The sequence below is a fragment of the Electrona antarctica genome (assembly GCF_951216825.1).
Source record: "Electrona antarctica genome assembly, chromosome: 9".
Lineage (NCBI taxonomy): Eukaryota > Metazoa > Chordata > Actinopteri > Myctophiformes > Myctophidae > Electrona > Electrona antarctica.
Window position 1 is genome coordinate 40,415,467 of NC_136790.1, and position 24,594 is coordinate 40,440,060.

The 24,594-nt window shown below is 41.8% G+C and overlaps 1 protein-coding gene across 4 annotated transcripts in view; it reads left to right on the forward strand.

Moving 5' to 3' along the window:
• Positions 1-21,064: 21,064 nt before the first annotated feature.
• Positions 21,065-24,594, forward strand: part of cadpsb (Ca2+-dependent activator protein for secretion b) — a gene marked incomplete at its 5' end in the record, with an annotated part of 108,424 nt that continues 104,894 nt past the window's right edge. For all 4 annotated transcript variants that reach the window (XM_079509182.1, XM_079509183.1, XM_079509184.1 and 1 more), the window contains one exon: positions 21,065-21,418. In XM_079509182.1, the coding sequence (XP_079365308.1) occupies positions 21,065-21,418 (354 nt within the window). The remainder of the gene's footprint in view (positions 21,419-24,594) is intronic.

Sequence of the window (24,594 nt, forward strand, 5' to 3'; positions counted from 1 at the left end):
TTAAAAACCAAAGAGCTCTGGTTCTACTCCACAGGATGTTAGTTGCTTTTTATCATAATGTAGTAATTCTGCTGTTGTAGATACAGAGTCATTCTTGAAGGGAAGCCAGTCTTGAGGAGGTTTTGATTAGCCTAGATATTGCTATGTAAAAGTATCTCTGCACTGCTTTTCCCAAGCTTTCCTATCAAAAGCTCTCTACACACTGAGATTAAAGTATAGCTCTGCACGATGTCCCTTAAGAATTACACACAGGCAGGCAGCCATGCACACACATACACCCGCACGCACACACATACGCACGCACACCACAGGGGGCGATTGGCCCAATAACATGTAATTTCAATACATGACATAAAGCCATCATTAATGTCTATTTTTAAATCATCAAATTACATGAGTGTAATATTTTGGAGAACTCACCGAAATATCAAAACTTGTTAAACATCAATGAAGCAAAATTATAGATTTTTTTATTTGACTATGATGATCACTTAATCCTAATAATTTGTTGTTCAAAAATGTATGAGCTTGTAGATTGGCTATTTTCACGATTAAAATTCAATTGAATATGGAATATAATGTATCAGACGTCAGATCTGATGTTAAATTATGAATGTTTGGTAGAAAATCAGCGGATACACACAAAAGATGAAACACATACTGTATCTGGAGGGCATGCACAATAAACATTGATGACATTTGCAATAGCAGTGCAATAGTCCTTGAATCTAGACCATCTTCTTACATCTCATGACCCTGACTTCTTGTGCATGGAGATATTTCATTGAGCACAGAGCAATTTGGCATCATAATCATAGTAATTAGAGTAACACATGAGGAGTGTTTTTCTTTCCTTTGTTCAGTATGGGTTACTGGTGAAAAGAAGAAAACATGTGAGGTGATGTACAAATACATTGTTTGAATTACTTTTTATTATTGCTAAAATTCTATTCATACATATCCAAATATATTGTATACTGTCAAATCATTCCTCGCAAGACAAAGGCAAAATGAATAAGGAGTTGCCATGGTAACTTCAGCGGGAAGTTGTAATGTAATTCACAGCATTGTAATGGTAAAGAATGCAGCTTTCTGACTGATTGCGAATGCAATCAGCGATTACTATGGAAGCCTGCCTGGCTTGTCTGTCTGTCTGTCTGTCTGTCTGTCATGCTGTAACACCACCCGCCCTGTGTGTGTCAGACTGCCACAACAGCTGTGTTCGCTTCCCGCGTTCACGCATCTTACTTGTAATAGATCATAGTCATTATATGAACAGTAGCCTACTTAATTCTGTGTGATTGTAAAATACATGCTAAATGTTACTATGATAATAATTACAATTTACTATTTACAATTTAGGCATTTAGCAGACATTCTTAATCCAGAGCGATTTACAGTAAGCAGTAGAGGGCCGTGAGGATCCCTCAGGAACTGAAGCTCACACTCATTCGTCAATAAGAGCGCCCGAAGTGAGGGGCGCTCACTTCACACGTGCACTCACTTGACACAAGTGTGATTTTTTTCTTTTTGGGCTTGAGCCCGTCTTATAGCTGCTTGCAGCTATATTTTGCTATTGTTTCTGATATTTGATTGTATTTTTGTTTCTTCTAATCACTGTCGTGACAGTGAAATCACAGATGCTTAAAACTTTCCTTTTGATAAAGCTATAGGGCTTACTCAGGCTTGCCTTGGACTAGTTGGACTGTTATGCTAGTATACAGGCTTAGACCAGCGGTTCTCAACCTTTTCTGAATCAAGGCCCACTTTAAAATGTCAAAAGCATTCACATCCCACCAATCTCACCACTTGAAGCCTCATTTATGCTTGGTTAGCATGCTGGTGTTGCATGCAGTAAATAGCAGATCTACAAGTTCACCATTTACTGAGCACTACACCGGCACGCAACTCAGTTTAAATGAGCCAAAATTAAGTGCATTAATTCAGAGCATGTACAATATATATATAATTTTTACATTATTAATATTATTATATTTTTGAGCGGTAACAAGCGCTCCTGTGTCTGTCTGTATGTCCTATGTCCCTACGTCTGAGTATGACCTATTGGCCCCTGCAGCTAATAGTGTTTGGTCTATTAACCCCAATGAAGGGCTGTATTGGGGTCACGCACGCACGCACGCACGCACGCACGCACGCACGCACGCACGCACGCACGCACGCACGCACGCACGCACGCACGCACGCACACACACACACACACACACACACACACACACACACACACACACACACACACACACACACAGGTGTGATTTCTTTATATTCAGTGGTGGAAAAAGTACATATTTTACTTAAGTAAAAGTACAGTTATTCTACTTGAAAGTTACTTAAGTAAAAGTAAAAGTAACCAATTAGAAAATTACTTAAGTAAAAGTATAAAAGTAGCTCACATTAAATGTACTTAAGTATAAAAGTAAAAGTACAAGTAAAAAGTACAAAATGCTTTTCAAAATGCCTACAAAGAAATGAAGTCCAAAATGTTTCATCCTGTCAAAAGTGGCTTGCCATTCATTATCAATGGCATTTAATATTTGTGTTAGTGGTTTGTGTTAGTGGTGGAGATGGTGCTGGCCACAGACTTGCACCCTGAGGGACAGCAAGCTCACACAAAATATATTTCACAGTCAAATACATATTCATTTAGGGGTCCTTGAATGGAGAGAGCCATTGCAAAACAGACATCATATTAAGCCCTTCACTAAGCCCCACCCACTCCACTCTGCGAGGGCATTGGGCACATAGATGCATGTTAAAGATGGAGTGCCGCGATTTTTTTCCACCCTAAAACATGATCATCAGGTCTTATTGTTATATAAGGAGGTATAATTTTTTCAAAAAAGTGTACAGTATTTGTTAAAATGTTGTTTTTATGTGGGCACGCCGCCGCACGCCCACCAGTTCATTAAGTATGCCTGGTTTGCCTGGTGGGTGGTGATGGTGATGGATGGTGATCTGAACTTAAGCCGCATCCACAGCTGTAGTTGTATGATAAAAGGGGAGGGGTGACTCCAGGGTGTCTAATGAAGTACTGTCACCTCATAGAGGTGACAGAACTGGAAAAATACAAAAATTGTGGCACTCCATCTATAAATGATTTCTCCATATAAATAATCGATCAAGAGCCAGAGCTTGAAAATGTCTTCTAAATCTAGTCAACAAAGCCTTCAGTATAGGCTATGCAATGTGGATGACATTATTTCAATAAAGTAGAAATACGAGGGAGAAAGTTGAAACAGCTATCAACTTTAACGACCGTCCCGTTCGACAGAAGTTTTGATGCAATGTACGGTAAGACTACAGTGATTAGTATTGCCATCACCTGGGTGGGTGAGTTGTGTTGTGAATGTTGTACCGGTATGTGTTCACAACACAGCCATGCAAAATAACAGCTATGATGACGAAAACAGAGCCGATGCAGAAGCAGCACGGGCGTGCGCGTGCACACACACAGACACACGCGCACACACACACAGACACACGCGCACACACACACACACACACACACGCACACACACACACACACACACACACACACACACACACACACACACACACACACACACAGTTTATTCACCGCACCAGAGAGAGAGAGAGAGAGAGAGAGAGACGGGTGCTTCTGTCCAGCTTTTCACCACACCACCATGCTTCTCTGTGTGAATGTGAACGAATGATTGAGGGCGAGGCGATGACTTTATAAACGTTATGCTGAAAATGTGGGGATTGTGAAAGCCCCACATATTTCGCATGTTGTGCGCGCACTGCGCGGAAATATGCGATTAAGATTTTAATTTGTAACGAAAGGTGTCCAATTTTAATGTAGCAGATTAAAAGTACGATTTTTTCCTTGTAAATGTAACGAAGTAAAAGTAAAAGTACAGAAAAAGAAAAATACTCAATAAAAGTACAAATTCTCAAAACGTACGTACTTAAGTACAGTAACGAAGTAATTGTACTTCGTTACTTTACACCACTGACACACACACACACACACACACACACACACACACACACACACACACACACACACACACACACAGGTGTGATTTCTTTATATTTAGGTTATCAACAAGCGTTTTACCAATTATTCGGGGGCCCACTTGCAATATCCTCGCAGCCCACAGGTTGAGAATCACTGACTGCTGTAGTTACTGTCCACAACCCCATCGTTGCATGCTGGTCTTTGTCTCACCCCCACCCCCCCACTCCACCTCCCTCTCTCACCCCAACCGGTCAAAGCAGATGGCTGCCCACCTAGTGCCAGGTTCAGCACAAGGATTCTTCCTGTTGAAGGGGAGATTTTTCCTGGCAAGGACTTGCTCATGGGGGTCTCTGTAAGAATAGGGTTAGGGTCAGTGGTGGACGGCATCAAAGTACATTTACTTGAGTAATGAGTACTGTACGTTTTTGGAGTGTTTGTTTTTTGTTTTTTGCAAGCCTGATGACTTTCCCTCCATTGTAAAATGTACAGTAGAAGAGTCAAAAGTACAATTCAAATACAAATTGAATTGTACTTTTGACTCTACTAACATTCTAGGAAGGGACTCTTGGGACGGATACATAAAAATATATATTATGAATTAAATATCGCTTAAGCAATTTTTTCATCATCATCATTTAACCTTTATTTAAACTTGGAGTACAGTTCAATGTAGCCGAGGTGGTAACAATACAGAACACAATACCTAACAGGTAGAGTCATATACAGCAATAATTTCAACACACAATTTCATATCCTATATTATAATTGCTTAATCAGCCGGTCAGCCGGTCGGCCAGTGCACAACCTGTCGTGATTTGATCTGGAGATTTGCTATTTTTGAACATTTCTGAACATTTCTGACGATTACTGGAAATGTACCTAAGTAATTTACAGTATGTATTATGCGTGATATGTTACAAGTTGTGTGTAGTAACACTAATCGATAGTAATGTTTGCAAGGAGCATACGGTATCCCTCTCTCTACTGCGCGCCATGGGGAGAGTGACAGGTTAGAGACACATTGGTTAAATAAGACTTTTCCAAGTTGTTCCCATCAGTCATAACCTGAGAGTGTCATTGGCTGAAGGGTGCTGACTTAGTGTCAGATACTGTAATGGAATGGTTTTCACTAGTCTTAACAGCTTCAAATAACATACTGTAAAAGGTTATTGAAAAACATCTACTGACCTCTGTTGGTGAAATATCTGTATTACAATGTATGTAGGTGAACTAGAATTGAACAAAAATCTATCAAAAATACTTATTCCAAAGGAATGATCTTAAATATAATTTGGCATCAAGCCTTCCTTGAGGGAATCTTATCGCTGGTCTGACATTCCATATGTCGATCCTCCCCATCCGTCCTTCCTCTTCGATGTCTCCCTTTTGACTGATTTGACCATTCAAACTCTATACGGGCCTGCCCCAAAGTAATTAGTGCAGCCGGGCCCGGCAGCCGGCGAAAACTAGAGTTCTCAACAGGCCCGAAAATCAAGGCTTCTCGCCCTCAGAGCATCTTACTGCTACTATTGTGTGTGTGTGTGTGTGTGTGTGTGTGTGTGTGTGTGTGTGTGTGTGTGTGTGTGTGTGTGTGTGTGTGTGTGTGTGTGTGTGTGTGTGTGTGTGTGTTTGCGCGCGCACGTGCGTGCGTCCGTGTGTGCGTGCGTGCGTGTGTGTGCGTGCGTGCGTGCGTGCGTGCGTGCGTGCGTGCGCGCACTGAGATTTCTCTGGAGGCATGTGGAATCAGCAGGGGAAAAAGCTGCTCAATCACTTCCTCTGACAGGCCTGCTGTAGGACATTTTGCCAGTGGAAATCATTTACATGAGAATGGTATTCAGTAAGCATGATGCTTCCATGCCTCCGAGGAAATCAAGCAGTCAAACAGGAGACATTTCATCATATACGCACATGCATACAAGCTTGCGCTACTGCTTTCTCTCCCTCCCCCTCTCTCATGACCATACGCATGCACTTTCACAACCTGCCCTATATGCACGCCACGTGCATTATAAATTAATTCACTAATGATGTCAGACCCATCACCCTCACACACCTCAGCAAGCATGATGGGTCCAGCCCCATCTTCTCCTGAGGTGCCTGTGTGATCTGAATGCCTGGAATAGCTCTGTCCTGTGGATCAGGGAGTTCCATCCTGAGGGCCCAATACGTGTATTATTCTGTATTATAGCACCTTCTCCAAATGGCATGCCATGTCCTGAATACAACAGCCTTGTCCACATATTATAAGACAGCAAAGACATGGTTGTGGTTGCCAGCATGCAGAATATCACTAGCCCTTCGTTGATTACCGTGCCACCTTAGTTTCTTGACTTTAATGTCGGTAAGACCTAGGTACTGTATTTTGGGAGCAGGCAGCATACACCTGTTATCATGAAGGGGCAGGAAGTGGAGCAGGTCACTAACTTAAAATATCTTTGAACAATCATTGACAATATACTCACCTTTCAGACAAATATAGACTACATTTAAAAAGGCATGGCAATGATGGCAGCGTCTCTCTCTCATAATGAAACCGAGGAACTTCAGTGTCTGCAAAGTAACACACACTGACTATAGGCTAAGGCTACAGGTCAATCATTGAGTCCTTTACATTGTTTCTGGTATGGGAACCGCTCACATAGACACAGGAACAAGCTGACACTGGTGGTTAACCATGCAGGCCCAAATTAAAATTTCATAACCAAACTAGAAAAAGTGCCCCTCGGGGCACAGGTCTCCACCAAGCCAGGTCAGGTTGTGGCCTCCTGGTGGCGCTATAATAGGTCAATGTGAAAAGGGTGCCATTTCTTCATACGCCTTTGATGGCAATTGCATGATTTGAGGCATTTTGTTCCAAAAATTAGTTTTTCAAAAATCAACCTGTTGGTGGCGCTATAACAGGCCAATGTGAAAAGGGTGGGATATATTCCTCAGCCTAGTAAGAAAATGTGTGAAAGATTTCACGTAAATTGCATGCTGCGTTCATGATTTGAGGCTTTTGTTCAAAACGGGGCAATCTTGCAAACTGTGAAAGCCAATTATAGCCAATTAGGATGGAATATGAAATATCGGACAGATCCGACTTGAGCACATGACCATAGAGAATGATACTGTGTAACAATTTGTAAGATTTTTGGACAGAATCTGAAGGAGTAATATAAAAAATGTGTTTTACAAAAGTCGGCCTCCTGGTGGCGCTATAAAAGGCAGATGCAGAAAATGCAGGTCAAAGGTTTGTCCTTGGCCTCTAGGGAGTGTGCATGCAACGTTTCACGCAGATCGGTGCAGTTTTAGGTAAAACATGTGAAAAGCTGCCTCATGGTGGCGCTATAACATCTGGAAAATGTGGGGCAGAGGTTCATCGTTGGCATCCAAGGAGTGTGTGTGCAAAGTTTGGCATCGACCGGGTTAACGGTGCCGGAGATTAGCTGGTAACGGACGGACGGAAGGACGGACACACACACACGGACGGAGTGCAAAACATACTCTCTCCCCAAGCCTTCGGCCTGGTGGAGACAAAAAGGCAACCCAGGTCTATATACAACACCACCCATCTTTCACCCGCCCTTCACTCATCATTCTAGCTGTTTCCATCTGGCAGGACTCAAGGTCCCAGTAGCCAGCAAAGTGGGACCAAGAAATTGTTTGTGCCCTCTGCTGCGGCCATTATTTTTACTCATGACATTTCTTCTTAAATGGAACGTGAAAGGAGTCAAAGGACATGTTTCATTTCAACAATTGCACAGGCAACTTTTTTTGTGAACGACTGCTGAATACTAAACAAAAAAGTGAGTTAATAATGTAATGAATACATCCTAGGGCCTAGGACTATATCCCCAACATAATTGTTTGATGCAACAGTCAGCATAACGTTATCTGTCACAACATGCTTTTGAAAATGAGGAGAAAATAGAAGATATAAAAAAAGAACCCCACTGTCCAAGCAAGCATCTACTATCCATTGTATTACCAGGAGAGGGCAGTACTTAGCCATGCTGATTTGGTAGAAAGTTAGGTCCGCTGTAATGACGAGACTCCTGTCTTTCTCAGAGCATTGATCAGATCAATCTCCTTTACATTGAATATTACACTATGCAGAGCAACTTAGCTTCGGTAGGCCTCATCTGCTGCTGCATGTGCTCTTTTTTATAGCACAAATTGTATCCAATGGGTGAGAACAAGGACCTTTTCGTCTGGGTATTCACATCACTGGGGAGTGGGAAGGCTTCAGCCCCTCACTGCATTATTGTCTCCACCAGGCCAAAAGCAAAGCCATCCGTGTGGCCGTCTGTGAAAGCTAATCTCTGGCACCGTTGGCTTGCATCACAGCTAAACTGTTCAGTGCACAGTGCACACTCCCTGGATGCCACAGCTGAACCTCGGGCCTGTTATAGCGCCACCAGGAGGCAGATTTTAGCAAAACAATATTTTTGACAGTAGCCTACACCTAAAAAAATGCAGGCTATCCTTCTTTCCTTTTACAAACATCATGTACTGTATGCACACTCCCAGAGGCCAAGGAAAAAAGCCTGGCCTGCATTTTTCTATTCTGCCTTTTATAGACCGCCATGATAGACCAACTTTTGTGATCCTGCCATAATAAATCCTCTACAACACACTACACAGTTCCAGCTACTCTGTAAGTCTTTGTCTATTGGCTATTGCTAAGTCCTAATTTATGATTAGGTGAGTAGTTAATTGTATAAGTCTCATGCCGGCTCACGTTGGGCGGAAGGGTAAAAGTCTTGGGCTAATGAAAGATGCTGTAGAAAAACACCAGCCTGTTTGAGGTCAGAATATTTTTATATTTGCTTTGAATGCTGGTCAAACTGACGTAATGCACAATTAAAAAAAACACTATACTCCATTGACCGGAGTCACCCACAGGTCTATAGGGACCTTCCTTTTTCCCTCAACACCAAGGGCTCCATCTTGCGCCACCCTTATACCTTATCCCTAAACGTATTTGCCATTTTTTACTATTTTGAAAAACATTCGAAAATAGTTCAACTAGCCGATCTACATCGAGACACTGTGAGCTTGTAGATCTTCTATTTTAATTATTTGAAAAGGTTTTTTAAAATAGTAAAAAATAGCAAATTAGTTTAGGGATAAGGTTTAAGGGGTGGCGCAAGATATAGCCCCAAATCTCTTTGCACAAAATAGCACACAATACAATCATTACAATGTGACACATTGTGTGAGCTTGTAGATCGGCTATTTTTGCCAAATGGTTGCCTCAGAATAGGGACACTACCTGGGTCATTTTTTGTTTAGATGAGGAGGGCTGAGTGTGGTTATCCATTAGGAATAGAATGCGGTATGCATAGGCAATTTTTGGTTATTCCAGAAGGGATACTGTACTGTATGTTGAGGGTGATGGGAAACAAAGGGGCTGAGCACCTATCTATTCTCCTACCCTGTGCCTTGTGGAATTGCACCTCAAAGACAAAGCAAGATTAGAGGAGGGGAGCTGGGATTAGGTCTGAATGAACTTCTGCCTTTTGGTCATGGAAGCCAAGGACGATAATGAATGATGAAGCATTAAGCCTAATTTTACGAGTACGTGGTAGTATGAGTGGTACAGTGCAGTACAGTACGGTACAGTACGAATACGACAGAACAGTATAGTACGTTACAGTACAAATAGTACATTACAGTAAAGTACACTACAGTATACAGTACGGTACAGTACGAGTAGTACAGCACAGTACACTACGGTAGAGTACGGATACTACAGTACAGTAGACAGCACAATAAGTGCATTGTATGTAGTCATAGCACTTCATAGTATATATGTACAGCATAATATAGCATATATGTGTAGTTTATATGTATAGTGTCATTATATAGATATGTTCTAGTTATAGTTTATATGTATAGTGTCATTATATAGATATGTTCTAGTCACGTTCTTAGCTTACGCATGTTTCGCGATAAATGCATTTTTTACATATGTGATGTATTCCCATGCTTTTGTTCTTGCTTATTGTAAATCGCTCTGGATTAAGAGCGTCTGCTAAATGCCTAAATTGTAAATTGTACAGTACAGTACAGTACGAGTACTACAGTACAGTACGGTACAGTATGATTACTACAGTACAGTCGAGTAGTACAAGTACTACAGTACAGTACGTATAGTTGCACCGCTCAGTTCACACATCTGTTTTTTTCTTCTTGCATTTGTAGTCTATTGAGTGTGATAATAGTGGGTATATACCAGGCAGGTTATAAAAACAGAGAGAGTCCAGGCAGTGTCCTTTCTTTCTAATGTAGAGTTTATTACAGGACATCAATGATTAGACCAAATCGTGGCCAACAGGAAGAATATTCACTGAAAGCAAAGTCCGGAGGAAAATGAGGTGCTATTTATACGGGGTGTCTATTCACATGCACTAAATGCATGTGAACCATGTGCGTGTGCGTGTGTGTGTGTGCATGTGAGTGAGCGAATACTGAAAGTGTGTGTGTGTGTGTGTGTGTGTGTGTGTGTGTGTGTTTCTCGCCTATATGGTGTGTGTGAATAATCCATCTCAGTAATATAAAAGAACTCCTTGGCAGTGAGATGCCCATTGATAGATGTTCAAACTGGTCTGGGAACCGTATGACCTCTTTGACCTGTTAACTCTGGCCTCTGGCAATATACTACACATTCTCAGAACATAAGTAAATAAGTAGGCATATATAACAACAACCTTCATAGAACAAATATTCATTCAACAGAGCTTATAAAGTATTTGCTGGAGGTCAGGATTTATATTAGGCCATATTTACATGTACATTATTCCAATCAAAAGCTACAGTATGTCCAGGTCTGAAATATCAGCCCTCCATAAAGCATCCAATACCAGGGGACTATACCGTATGTGTGCTGTGAGATAAGAGGCTGGAAACCAGGCCACTTGTCTTGCGCTTCTAGTGTTGTGTAACATGTTATGCGGATTTGGTGCGAGAGGATTTTGCCATGGACCTCCATTAGCCTTTAGAGCTCTGTAAAGGAAAAAAAAGGAGGAATGTGGTCAGGTTGTAGAGCACCTATTTTAGATTTTTTTTAATCATAAAAAAACATTACAATATTCTTTAACACAAATCTTCTCTTCGGGCCAATTAACTTGAACGGTGTCCTATAGGATTATGGTGGTTATTATCGTTTTGAAAAATTTGGACATATAATTTAATCTCGCAACCTTGACTGCACATTGATATTCTGACAAGAGATTTTAAAATATCTAATGAGAGATTTGCAAGTTGTCAGATTTCCATTATCACTCTGTCTTCATGAGTTGAGTCTGACCATTTAACCACGGAGTAGATTTGTTTGAGGGACTTGACTGCTTTTGTGGAATCAATTATGACTGGAGGTATTATTGAAAATCTTTGTTTGTCTGTCCGTCCGTCCGTCCGGACAGAGACTGTCTGCAGGAGAAATTCTTCTAGCCTTAGTCTCCTTGCTTTTTGGAAGTGAAACAAGATTATAACACTCTAATTATGCTCTTCAGAAATTCATTTACCTCAACATTTTGCAAATTGCCTGCAGCGTATCTTCAATTGAAATGTACAAATACCATACTATAGTTAGTATGACATCGAAAACCATGAAAAACGACATATACTATAGTACGTTTTATTTATATATATATATATATATATATATATATATATATACTGTCGAAAATCATGTCGAAAACCATGAATAACAACATACTATAGTATGTAGTTTTTCCTGATTTTTGACTATGAAAGAAAATCATGAAAAGCATGAAAAACATATATTCATCTTTTTTTGTTTCATCGTCGAAAATCATGAAAAACGACATAGGCTACCGGTACTAAAGTATGTCGTTTTTCATGATTTTCGACGATGAAACAAAATTATGTTTTGTTACCGGTTCACTGGGAGGATTGTGAGAAGGCTGTGCATGTGTAATAGCTGTGTATTGCTGACCCTATTCCGTCAATCTCAGATTAAAAACACTCCCAGCATTTAAATATTTCAAAGAGCTCCTCAACAACCTCCGCAGACGCTCGCTCAGAGCCTGTGTGTGTGTGTGTGTGTGTGTGTGTGTGTGTGTGTGTGTGTGTGTGTGTGTGTGTGTGTGTGTGTGTGTACCGGATTATATGCTGATGTTGAACCTTTAGACCACAGAGCTGTGGATTCAGTTGGCAAACACTCAGATGAGGGTTAGACTGTAGACAGCAGGCTGAAAGACTGGAGAAACAGAAGCCATGTGTGAGAGGTCACTGACTGAAAGAAATTGTGGCACCAGCTAAAAACACCAAAGCACTAAAAACTATACTTATAAATTTACCAATAAAATACAAGTGATAATTGTAATAAAGTGCAGATGTGCTTAGCTTAAAGATTACATCAGCCGACCACGCCACCTTTTTGAGAGGTCTGGTCCTCTATTAAATACTACAAATATAAAAACAAGGCAACACGTGGGTTCGTGGACAACTTCAAATATAAAAGGCAAACTTAAAACAGAGGCCGATTTGATTGAACAAACAAATACTTTTATTACACTAAAATAAACAATAACTCTTAAAATGTCCATCAAAAGGTGTGCAAATTGGGCCAACAGAGGGGAATTCAGTCCATGAAGGGATCTCCAGGGACAGCTTTCTTCTTGGTTCACTGTGAATATACAAGGAAAAGCCGCCAGTACATCTGTTCACACTAGTAACTTGAGTTCAATGATAGTTACAGGTGGAGTACGTTGCCAAATACCAGAGAACGTTACTTACAACAAGCCCAGACAGATGTCTGGGCACTGCTGTGGTCGGGGGTCTGGTATTGGGTTCTGCCGTCTCTATGCTCCGTCTCTGTTCCGTCCATCACCCGTTCGCCTCCCATTGCACCGTCAACTGCCGTCTCTCTCTCGACTGGTCTCTGGGCAGCCTCGTCCCCACAGGCAAGGCCAGACCGTGGCTCTTACAGTTGTCGAAGGCATGGCTCTCGTGGCACTTATAGCCCATCTACAGTCGGCAATCATGGCTACCACTGACCCCCGGGCTGGGGTGTCCCGGCCCCCGTCCTGGGCCCAGCCTGTGGGAGCTGCCCTTTTTCCTCCTTCTCCAACACAGCCTTCCTTAAAACCTTCTCCCAAAACACTCTCTTGTTCCATTTGCCAGCCCCAATATATAGGGCTCCTGATTGCTGGCCACGCCCATGCCCAGGTGCAAGTCAGTCACTCAGCTGCAGGTCCTTAGTTAGTTATGGTAGCCAGTCAGTGGAAAAATAAAGTTACACAAAATCATGCAGTTCAAACAGAAATAAATATTAAGCAAAACAATAAAGTAAAATCACTCGACAATAATCTCACTGTACAGCATGCAAAATTATAAAACACAGCAAATCATGAAGATTACAATAAACCAAAACACATCTAAAATTCCTCCGGCTCACAAAATCACTAGTCAAAAGTTATATAATTGGTCCTCACAAATGTTCATACTAAATCTAAAAACATTTCTACTTGGTCTGTGTCTCATAGGAGGGCTGTGGGAAGTTCAGAAACCCGTCCACCAGTGACATCATCGTTAGGCAGATTTTTTGTAAACAAGAGAAATAAAGGGAAGCTCCGCACACTCGGATCTGCGCAAAATCAAAGTATTTATTTTGCAAGCTTTTGGTCTACTGACCTTCTTCAGGCTTATTTTTCTCATTATCCCTTTGTGACTCCAGCACCTCACTTACGTTTTTTCAGCAGATGAGCGGTGGTTCTTTTTACATTTTTGTCAAACAAGATTGTTTTAAAAATATATTTTGAATTGTATTATCGTGAGAATGATGGCTTCCATTTTTGCATTGCAACTTTTCACGAATAGAAAGCCTGCAGTTTCTATTAGCTTGGATTCCCCATCGATGATGTCACTGGTGGACGGGTTTCTGAACTGCCCACAGCCATCCTATATGAGAAGTAGTCATATCATGATCATTAGTGAGGACCAATTATATGAAGATAGGTTGAAAAGTGAAGTGGTCCTCTAAGTTCGCACAGATTCAACCAATCTGAGTGTTCAAGAAAAGGAACACTTACCTGTAATTGTTTTTACAATTTCATGGCTATTAACATTTATCAAGCCTGAGCAGCTCAGGCTTGATAAATGTTAATAGCCAACATTTTAGATTTGTTTTCTTCTTTTCGTTCTTCTTTCTTATAAAAAAGTTATGTGATTATACAGTATGTGTCACTTTGCCCCTTCTTATTAAAGGGGCATCAAATAAGAAAAACATTAAAGAAAAAAGGAGCCTATAAATGCATTTTTCTTTGATGGTTATGTTTTGTCTCTTTTTATTGTAAGTCTATTGTTTTGTTTGTTTGTTTATTTGTTTGTATGTTTCTGCTATTTTTCCAATCTGTAACATACTGGTTAATCATTCTTGCAATGCCTGTATACCAACATTTTTAATAAACAGATGTTTTAAAAAAAAAGAACTGCACATGTGGTGTCACTAAGAAAGATGAAATGAAAATTCCAGCCATACTGTTGCCAATGTTTAACTAAGACAGCTATCTTGGTCCACTATGTCTATGTATTGTAGTACCTTCAAGTACATCAACATTTAATGTGTACACACTCTAGCTGAAGTAGCAGAGAAGAGCAGGGAACATCAGTCAATTATTAATGTTCTGAATGTTCTGAAGGACTCTGCAGTGGGCATGGGCGCTACAGTGAAAAATGGACCCCTCGAGGATCCAAATGTCCATTTTGTGTCCATCTTTGGACTCTCCGAGCTAAATGAACACTGAGGATTTGACTGTGTGCGGGGGCTTCTCAGCCTTACCTGGCAGTGACAGGTAATCGCCCACTGAGAGCTCTGCAAGAAGAGAACAAACAGGAGCATGAGCAGAATACATGTTGACACTATTATAGTCCATATGGATGAAGTGTGCGAGTTAGAAGCTCCTTCCTTTCCTGAAATGTAACTATGCACTGCATATTAATTTAATGTACTCTACCCTGTTGTAGAAGAAAATAACAAACAAACAAACAAACAAACAGAGTAAAAAAATGTGACCATATCATTCTCCTTATACCTTATTCAAAACGGGCATAAAAGAGCAACTGTCTGCAAACACACACACACACACACACACACACACACACACACACACACACACACACACACACACACACACACACACACACACACACACACACACACACACACACACACACACACACACACACACACACACATTACAGTATACTGTAGGCTAGTAAGGCTACAACATGTTTTATTGTTATAGTGTTGATGATATAGGAAATATGTCTTTATAAGTCTCATGAATTGATACACAGGACCACAATGGAAACTAGAAAAAGTGCCCTTCTGGGCACAGGTCTCCACCAGGAGGATAGGACTGCATGTGTGAGATGTTTAGGATTAATATAAACATGTTTTTGAGGCAATTTGTTCCAAAAATGTGTTTTGCAAAAATCAACCTGTTGGTGGCGCTATAACAGGCCAATGTGAAAAGGGTGGGATATATTCCTCAGCCTAGTAAGAAAATGTGTGAAAGATTTCACGTAAATTGCATGCTGCGTTCATGATTTGAGGCTTTTGTTCAAAACGGGGCAATCTTGCAAACTGTGAAAGCTAATTATAGGCAATTAGGATGGAATATGAAATATCGGACAGATCCGACTTGAGCACATGACCATAGAGATAGTGTGTAACGATTTGTGAGATTTTTGGACAGAATCTGGAGGAGTAATATAAAAAAATGTGTTTTACAAAAGTCGGCCTCCTGGTGGCACTATAATGCGGAAAATGCAGGTCAACGGTTTGTCCCTCTAGGGAGTGTGCATGCAACGTTTCACCAGATCGGTGCAGTTTTAGGTAAAAAATGTGAAAAGCTGCCTCATGGTGGCGCTATAACAGGCCGTTCTGGAAAATGTGGGGCAGAGGTTCATCGTTGGCATCCAGGGAGTGTGTGTGCAAAGTTTGGCATCGACCGGGTTAACGGTGCCGGAGATTAGCTGGTAACAGACGGACGGAAGGACGGACGGACACACACACACACACATGGACACACACACACGGACGGAGTGCAAAACATACTCTCTCCCCATGCCTTCGGCCTGGTGGAGACAATAAGTCCTCTGGGATTTACCACCAGTGTATAATGGTACCTCTGTACTATTTGCATGTATATCTGTGTGTTGAATTGGAATCATATTATGTGGTCAAAAAGCCGAAAAACATATATTTAATGAAACTTATCTTATTTCCTGTTCTTGGACAGTCTCTTGCTTAGATCCTTAAATGTATCCAATGTTAACAGATTTCGTTCTACCAAAGTTTTTTGTTTTGAAACCTTTGTTACTTTTCAATTTTCAATTTCAAGCAAAGGCAAAATCTAAGCCTTTGCTTAGATTCTTATTTTAATTTTATGTCCAATGTTTTCAGTTTTGTAAAACCAATGTTTGAAAAATGTATGTACCAATCAATCAATCAATCAATCAATCAATCAATCCAAGGGTGAAACAATGTCTACAAAGTAAGGAACACAGACTTCCTGCTTATTGTTCTTACGGCAGGGATTTCAGTTCACTGGTGGTGAGGGGGTGCAGGCAACATCTGGAGGAGGAGCTCATCAGTCCAGCTGTCAGATGCAATATTGTGTCAGAGCAGAGGTGAAGAAAACAGATAATCATCAGTATGGGGAGGGCCAATGGGAAAGGAGAGGAAAATGAAAATATGAATACAAATGTTTTTTGCGCACGCACGCACGCACGCACGCACGCACGCACGCACGCACGCACGCACGCACACACGCACACACGCACACACACACACACACACTAAAATAGACAGATACAGTAGATTTGTATTTATAGTGTACTAGTCTCTCGAGACAGACTGTTGACTCAGGGTACTGTTTTCCCTTTGTTTTTCAGATGGGTTCCCAGATTGTTAGTGTGTAGGCTATATACTGCAAAGAAGTGCATTACATCATTATAATAAAAAGATCTAAAAGTGTGAATATTCCATATAAATCTGCATTTGTAACTGCTATATTATGCTGGTTGCCTATCTGTTTTAGGATTTATTTCATGATTTTATTCCTCATTACTTTTAAAGGGGAATTTCTCTTATCAACTTACTTTTTACAAAAGTAAGTTGATAATTATGTATATTGACCAACAAATAAAAAAATAAAAAAAATAAAGATATAGGGGAGCTGAAGCAGCAGAAGGAGCTGGAGCTGCTGCTGGAGGGGTCTAACGCTAGAACTCCTATTCAATCGTGCAATTGGTTTTTGTTTTTTGTTTACATCTGTTCTAGATGATGTGACAGCAACACTCCATGCATTGTTGACACTGCACGCTTCCTGGTCTACGTGAGCTGACGTTAGACCCCTCCAGCAGCAGCTCCAGCTCCTTCTGCTGCTTCAGCTCCCCTATATCTTTTTATTTAAAAAAAAAGGTTTAGGGAGAAATTCCCCTTTAAGGCACTTAATTGCCTTACATTTTTGAGTGTGCAGCCTGCATGCTGAGGTCCTCATTCATTTGTTCTGGTTGTCTTTGTCTTCAGCCTTGACTCAGACTCTGAGTCAAGGCTGAAGACAAAGGGTGACTGTCTTGCTGTCGAGGCTCTGGATCGAACTACCTGATGAGTTCGGGCTTGCTGAAACGGTGACTTCAGTATTTTATCAAAAGGCTGCTTCCTAATTTAGCATTTTGAAATGTAAATATAACACCAGTAAGACGCCTTAAAGGCGAGGAGCGACCGCAGGGCTGAGACACTCTACCGGAATAATGTCACTTATTATGTCAGCACTACAGCGGATCGGACAGACGGTGAAATCTCTACCGAAGTCCTGATGTCACTCGCTCATCCCCTGGTCCAGGGCCGTAGAAGTTTCATTTTAAATTGTCTCATATAAGCATTGTGGTCCAAAAATAAATAAACTGTCTCAGCGATATTGTCAGGGAGGTGTCTCTGTGTCGTCACAACAGTCAATCAATGATATTTGATAGCATCTGTTTATAGCGGATTTTTTTATAATTTGACAGCAGTAACATTAGCGTTTTCTCTCATTCAGTTGATTCTTTATATCCACATGAGTCAAACCACCACGATCATTTTGTTTATTTTGGAACACTGTTCTTTTTTTCCCTTTTTTTTTATAATTTTTATCCCACGATTTTGCAACCCAGTTTTTTCACCCAGTGCCAATTATCTAATGTAATCCTGGGCGCTACACTTCCTCTGCCAACCTGGGGGGGCAGCGGACTGACCTCATGCCTCCTTCTATGCATGAGGAGTCCAAGCTGCTTCTTTTCACCTGAGAGGGGGGAATTTCCCTGGCCGGACGTAGCGCGTGGAAGGAACACGTTATTCCGACCAGTTCCTTTCCCTTCCATCAGGCGCCCCGGCTGGCCAGGGGGAGGTAGTTTTAGAGACCAGGATTACTGCATGTTTTTGTGAGGGTACCTACCCTAGGACTAGGAGACACGGGGAGAACATGCAAACTCCACACAGAAAGGCCCTTTTGCCAACCCCACCTCGGGTATGGGCACTGATGACGCGGAGGAGGGAACACGCCCAGAGTGTCCCCATGGAACACTGTTCTTATTTGACGCGATATGAAAAAGTTGCTCTCCTGTCACTTTGGGGCTGCCCCCGTATAAAAACTTCTCGAAATGTACAGAAACAAAAGAATCGCCGGCGTGTGTGTAGGAGCCGATCTACAATAGGCCATCACATCATGTATGTGCCATGTCTAACATCCCTGTTAGTGTGCTTTGTCACCCTCTACAGACATGGAAGAGAGGACATAAGAACCTGGCCATCAGAGGGCCACACAGCTTTTTACATCTGTTTTATGTTGCTCCTATACCTCCTTCTATTCTAAGTTACAGTTTCTATGGTAAAAGTATTTTTATTTTGGTTTTCAACTTGGACGGAATAAACCCTTTTGAGTTCAACTTTGATTTTTGTCTGGACATTCCTCATTTCCCTTTTTTGGTTATGTTTGCTGCACAAAGCCAGTCATTGGAAAAAGGTACTCTCAATCAACCACCACAAGGACAAAAGGACTCTACAGTGTGTGTGTGTGTGTGTGTGTGTGTGTGTGTGTGTGTGTGTGTGTGTGTGTGTGTGTGTGTGTGTGTGTGTGTGTGTGTGTGTGTGTGTGTGTGTGTGTGTGTGTGTGTGTGTGTGTAGTGGCGTGTCGCCCGTGTGTAGTGTGTGTGCAGCATTACCTGAAGAGCGTGACAAAGCATTACATGAAGAGCGTGTGACGGAAGCGTGACAGGCTTGAGCGTTACAGGCTTCCTGCACGTTTGCATAGTAACTGCGACCTGCGGTTGCAATTATTGTGTTCTTCTCACTTTCATATTTTATACTTTTTCAGTTGCTGAGTCTATACTTTAGTTTGTGTGTGTGTGTGTGTGTGTGTGTGTGTGTGTGTGTGTGTGTGTGTGTGTGTGTGTGTGTGTGTGTGTGTGTGTGTGCGCGCGCGCGTGCGTGCGTGCGATAGTTCAGATTTGTATTTATTTAAGTTGTATGAAATACTTGCCATTAATATAATGGTTGCAACTGTATTAATTGATTGCCCGAGTCCCGTGGTGGGAGTGCTGCTCTTGGTGAAATATTAAGTAGTTTTGGTCATTTTGTGGGGGGCACAGGGGGCCACGCAAAAGTAAATTAATTCACAAAACTAACTCCATTTGTATTGTTGACCTATTTCTAAAATATTAGCGTAACTTTCATTCAACTTTGACCCCTCTATCACATGGAACTATTTTTGGGTGTATGATATGGACACAAAAAGCATAGTTCCATGTGATAGAGGGGTAAAAAATTAACAATCAAGTTGCACTCATATTTTAGAAATAGGTCAACAATACAAATGACTTGTGGATTAATTTACTTTGAATGCGTGGCCCCCTGTGCCCCCCACAAAATGACCGGAACTACTTAATATTTCACCAAAACCAGAGCAGAACCACCATGCACGGGACTCATACAGTTGCAACCACTATATTAATGGCAAGTATTTCATACAGCTTAAGTTAAAAAAAATCTGAACTATCCCTTTAAGGAATGTCAGGACACACCCGTTCACCTGGCCGCACAATATGTATCAATGGTTTTTGGCTATTAATTTACATGCACTCAAAGGTGCCACATCATAGACTTTAGTCTATAACCCTTTACATTTAGCAAGGTGCGTGTAGCTACAAATTGACTGCATTTATTTATCTATTTGTTCTCATGAAGAACAGAAGCCGATCACACCCGGAGCCTATAGGCTATACCACACCCTTCAAGAAAACAGGTTGCATGGTGATGGGGCAGGGCCGTTGCAATCTCAGAAAAATAATAATAAAATGCATGCCATGTCAGGTGAAACCAATGCTCGCATCCATGGCAATATTTACATTCTAGGGCAGCCATCTTAGGTGTACCGCTGCAGAATATAGTATGATGAACAACAGTTAAAGCCCATCTTTTACTGTGCTCATAGCTATGTTCAGGACCATGGTCAGCTCCTCACGCCTGCGTCCCTGAATTTGCTGGCAGCAAAAAGGCCATCCTACTTTCACTGGAAAAGCCACTCAGTCACTCATCTGCCGCCCCCCCAACAGCGCACGCACACACACACACACACACACACACACACACACACACACACACACACACACACACACACACACACTCACACTCACACACACACACACACACACCCTGCCCCCCGCCCCTGCACATCCGCAGCGGTGACTGGCGAGTAAAATACAGAAAATACGTAAGCATCGACGAATCTCGACGCAGGCGGAGTATGATGCTGTGCGTGCAGCGAGCTATCACAGACCTCTTCAAGCAGTGTTCGGGTTCCTGACATCGCTCAGCAAGCGAGTAGAATTAGGCCCATCTATATTTCATTCATATTCTACTGTAGGCCTACCTGCTGCCTGAGGTTCGGACAAATCTACGGCAAAACTATCTTGACTTGAGGACATAGCCTAACCAAATCATTATTTCCATTAATACTAGGCTACTGCATCGGGACATTTGCAAGCGAGACTACTCTCGAGAGCAAGATGTTAGATCCATCATCCAGCGAGGAGGAATCTGATGGCGGGATAGTAGAGGAGGAAAGCAGCAAAGAGGTGATGGCACCTCAAACCGGATCCCGCATTTCTCCGAGCAGGACCAGCGAGAGCTCTGGTGGTGGTGGACTTGCGCCCAGCAGCAGCAGCCGCAGTAGCGGCCGCCCGACCAGCCCAAGCCCGTCGGCTGCGAGTGGCGAGCACGAGAAAGAGGAGGTGGAGAAGCTGCAGCGCGAGGAAGAGGAGCGTAAAAAGAAGCTGCAATTATATGTCTTTGTGATGCGATGCATCGCTTACCCGTTCAATGCCAAACAGCCCACGGACATGGCAAGGCGACAACAGAAGGTAAGGGACGTCACCTCTGTGCAAAGGTTAAAAAACAGGACAAGAAATAATGACCACATGCTGGCGAGCCCTCTTTTTTTACACGCTGTCATTGATGACCTACATAAGACATAGCACTGTGTAGTTTTGACCGCTAGGCCTATTCAGTAGGGCACGCGTATTTAAAACTGGTTGTTTTAACTACTTTTCTTGACAATAAATTTGAAATTGAAATCATGCGTCCACATACTATGTGACTGAGTGACATAAGGACATTATCGCGCTTCGAAGCCCTTGATTGTGACAGGAGACATGGCACTGCAGAGATGCAGACACTGTGCAGCCAGTGTCCCTCCACAAATAAACACAAAGTAAATCAGTTGCAGAGCTCAGCAAGCCCATTCATTGATATAGGGCTTTCAAGAGACGTTGGATTGATAATACAAGTATCATTGACCTGCTTGCACATTCTTGCCATTCTTGCCATTCTTGCCAGTCTTAGGTACCATTCGCCCCCCTTAAGGTCGGCAACGACCAGCCATATGCTCTTTCCTGTTGGCGGATGCACCCAATTCCAACCCATTTGCGCCATCATTTATCCAGTCATTTGTTTTTCTCCCAAGGTGACTTTTTAGGCACAGATCTCCCGGACATGGAAAGTCAAGTGAAAGGGTATAGATTTTCTCCTTCCCAGTCCATGGACTCCAGATGATGTCCATTGATAAATGAGTGCACTTCAGGGTTGCATGACATTTAATCTGATGTCTGTTTGGAAGTCAGGCTGTTATGAATCAGAAGTTGCTCAAAGGCACAAGACAGGCCTTTGCTTTTTAGTTTTAGTTGATTACAGTATAGGCAGTGCATATGGCATTTTCTTTACATTGTTTTTGTGAAACGTATAGGCCATGCTACAGTTATACAAACATCCATTAAACATATTGTTGAGGGGCAATAGCCTCTCCTATGTCCAGCTTTAGGTGTGTCCTACACAAACATTAAATCCCATTGATAATGAATGGACAATTTTGAGTGTTCGTGTAAACACAAACATTGAAGACGAAGGTGCATGAGGACATAAATTATGATTGGCCGGAATGAGATGATGTATGATGATGTACGATGATAAGATCGCCCCTCACTTCACACAGGTGTGATTTTTAAGGGTCGATAACTTCCCATTATTTTTGCTATTTGGGCCTATTCATTATATTTAGCTTAGCAACATTATCTATATAGCTTGGCAACATCTGGCTGATAACAACCAGCTATAGTATTCTGATGTCAAATAAATGTCCGCTACATCAGTGAATATGATTGGTCAAACTACTTAGCCTGTTATCACATGAGAGGCTGCATCACAGAGGATGTCTCCTTTCCAAGTTTCCACCATGTGCTCCATATGGACCATTCAAGTACTGTTTCAGTCCATCTATACAAATCTGCTATCACGTCTTATTGATGCCTACAGAGTCATGCAATGTAACAAAGTACATGCATGGCAAGTACATGGTAGCGACCAACTGACCAACTTTGTTCTTTTTTAATCCAAAGAATGTTAAGTAATGCACTCTTTTAGAATCCCCATCATGATTCACACACTCACGCACGCACGCATAACCGCACGTGCACATGCACATGCATGCACATATAAAGTACTGTACAATTTTGAGGGACTTTTACTTCTACTCCACTGTCTCACATACAAATAGTGTACTTTTACTCACCTACAATCTTTTGAAAAGTGTAGTTACTATAGTTACTTTGTATATTTTGATTATTATTACAAAACAAACATTAACCACTTCAGCCCGATTTAAACTTTGGCTATTTGAAAATCGCTGCTCACCAGCTTGTAGATATGCTATTTTATAAAATATTTGTATACATTTTGAACATAATGATAACTTGTGAATTGGAAAATTCTGCATAACAAGTATTTTTACTTTTGATACTTTAAGTAGGCTTATACATTTTTATGCCAGTACTTTAGTAGCCTACTTTTACTCAAGTAAATTGTGAACACTGAACTTTTACTTGTAACAGAGTTACATTGCTATATTACTACTTTTACTCAAGTAAAAAATTAGTTATTCTTCCACCACTGAGAAATATGTAAGCAGGACTGCTGCTTTGAATTCAATTTTGGGCAAGGCTGACATAAGCAAATGCAGGCTGTCTGGTTCCCTTTTTGAGGGAAACAGTTGATCTTTCTCAATCTGAGCCCTGTCTCCACTCCAGCTGTTCATTGGCCATATAAGCCACTGTATCATAAAGGATGCTGTCCAGATGTTTTGTTGGTCACATTAATCACACAATTATATTATTAAGCCTTATCTAAAGGTGTCATTTAAATAACTCAAGTATAAAATTATACAGAATTTCATATGAAGCACTTTGTGTGTGTAAAGGGTGCAGGACGGTGGGAGAGACATTTAATAAAAACAACTAGTCATTGTTGAAATTTATGGCCATTATGGATTCTTTGATAGTCTTGCAATTCCGTCTTTGTCGATATACATTATATTTGGATCATGTTTATTCAGCCAATTTTATTTGGAAAACTAGTGTACTACACCAGTGGTAATTGTTCTGGTGAGGAACAGAACAGAAGGCTTCAACTTGTCACAGCACCCGTTTTAACTGTCTGTCTTTGTCCCACATGGAGAGCTCTGTATCTTCCTGTGTGTGAGAAGAGGGCAAACTGACTGACTGACTGTGACTGTGGTTAAGTAGGCTAATCAATTGTCAGGTGTGGGGTTGCCATGGCAATCAATTGGCTGAGGCAGAGGCTGGAAATTGCACAGGTGAGGGGATTTAGGCTGATTAGGCCCACTGGCAGAGCCTGACCAGAGCCTTTTGTGATGGTTCTGGAGAACCGTGGGTCCGACCGACTCGAGTTCGGGCACTGCACTCCCTGCGGGGGTGTGGAACGCGTGTGTCGAATATGAAGTTGGTGGGGCAAACGGTACTCGAGTTACGTGCATTGCAACCGTACACACACACAGACACGCACGCACGCACGCACACAGAGACGTGGCGCATGGCCCACTGGCAGAGCCTGACCAGAGCCCTTCGTGGTGGTTCTGGAGAACCGTGGGTCCGACCGACTCGAGTCCGGGCACTGCACTCCCTGCGGAAGTGTGGAACGCGTGTGTCAAATATGAAGTCAATGGGGCAACCGGTTCTCGAGTTACGTG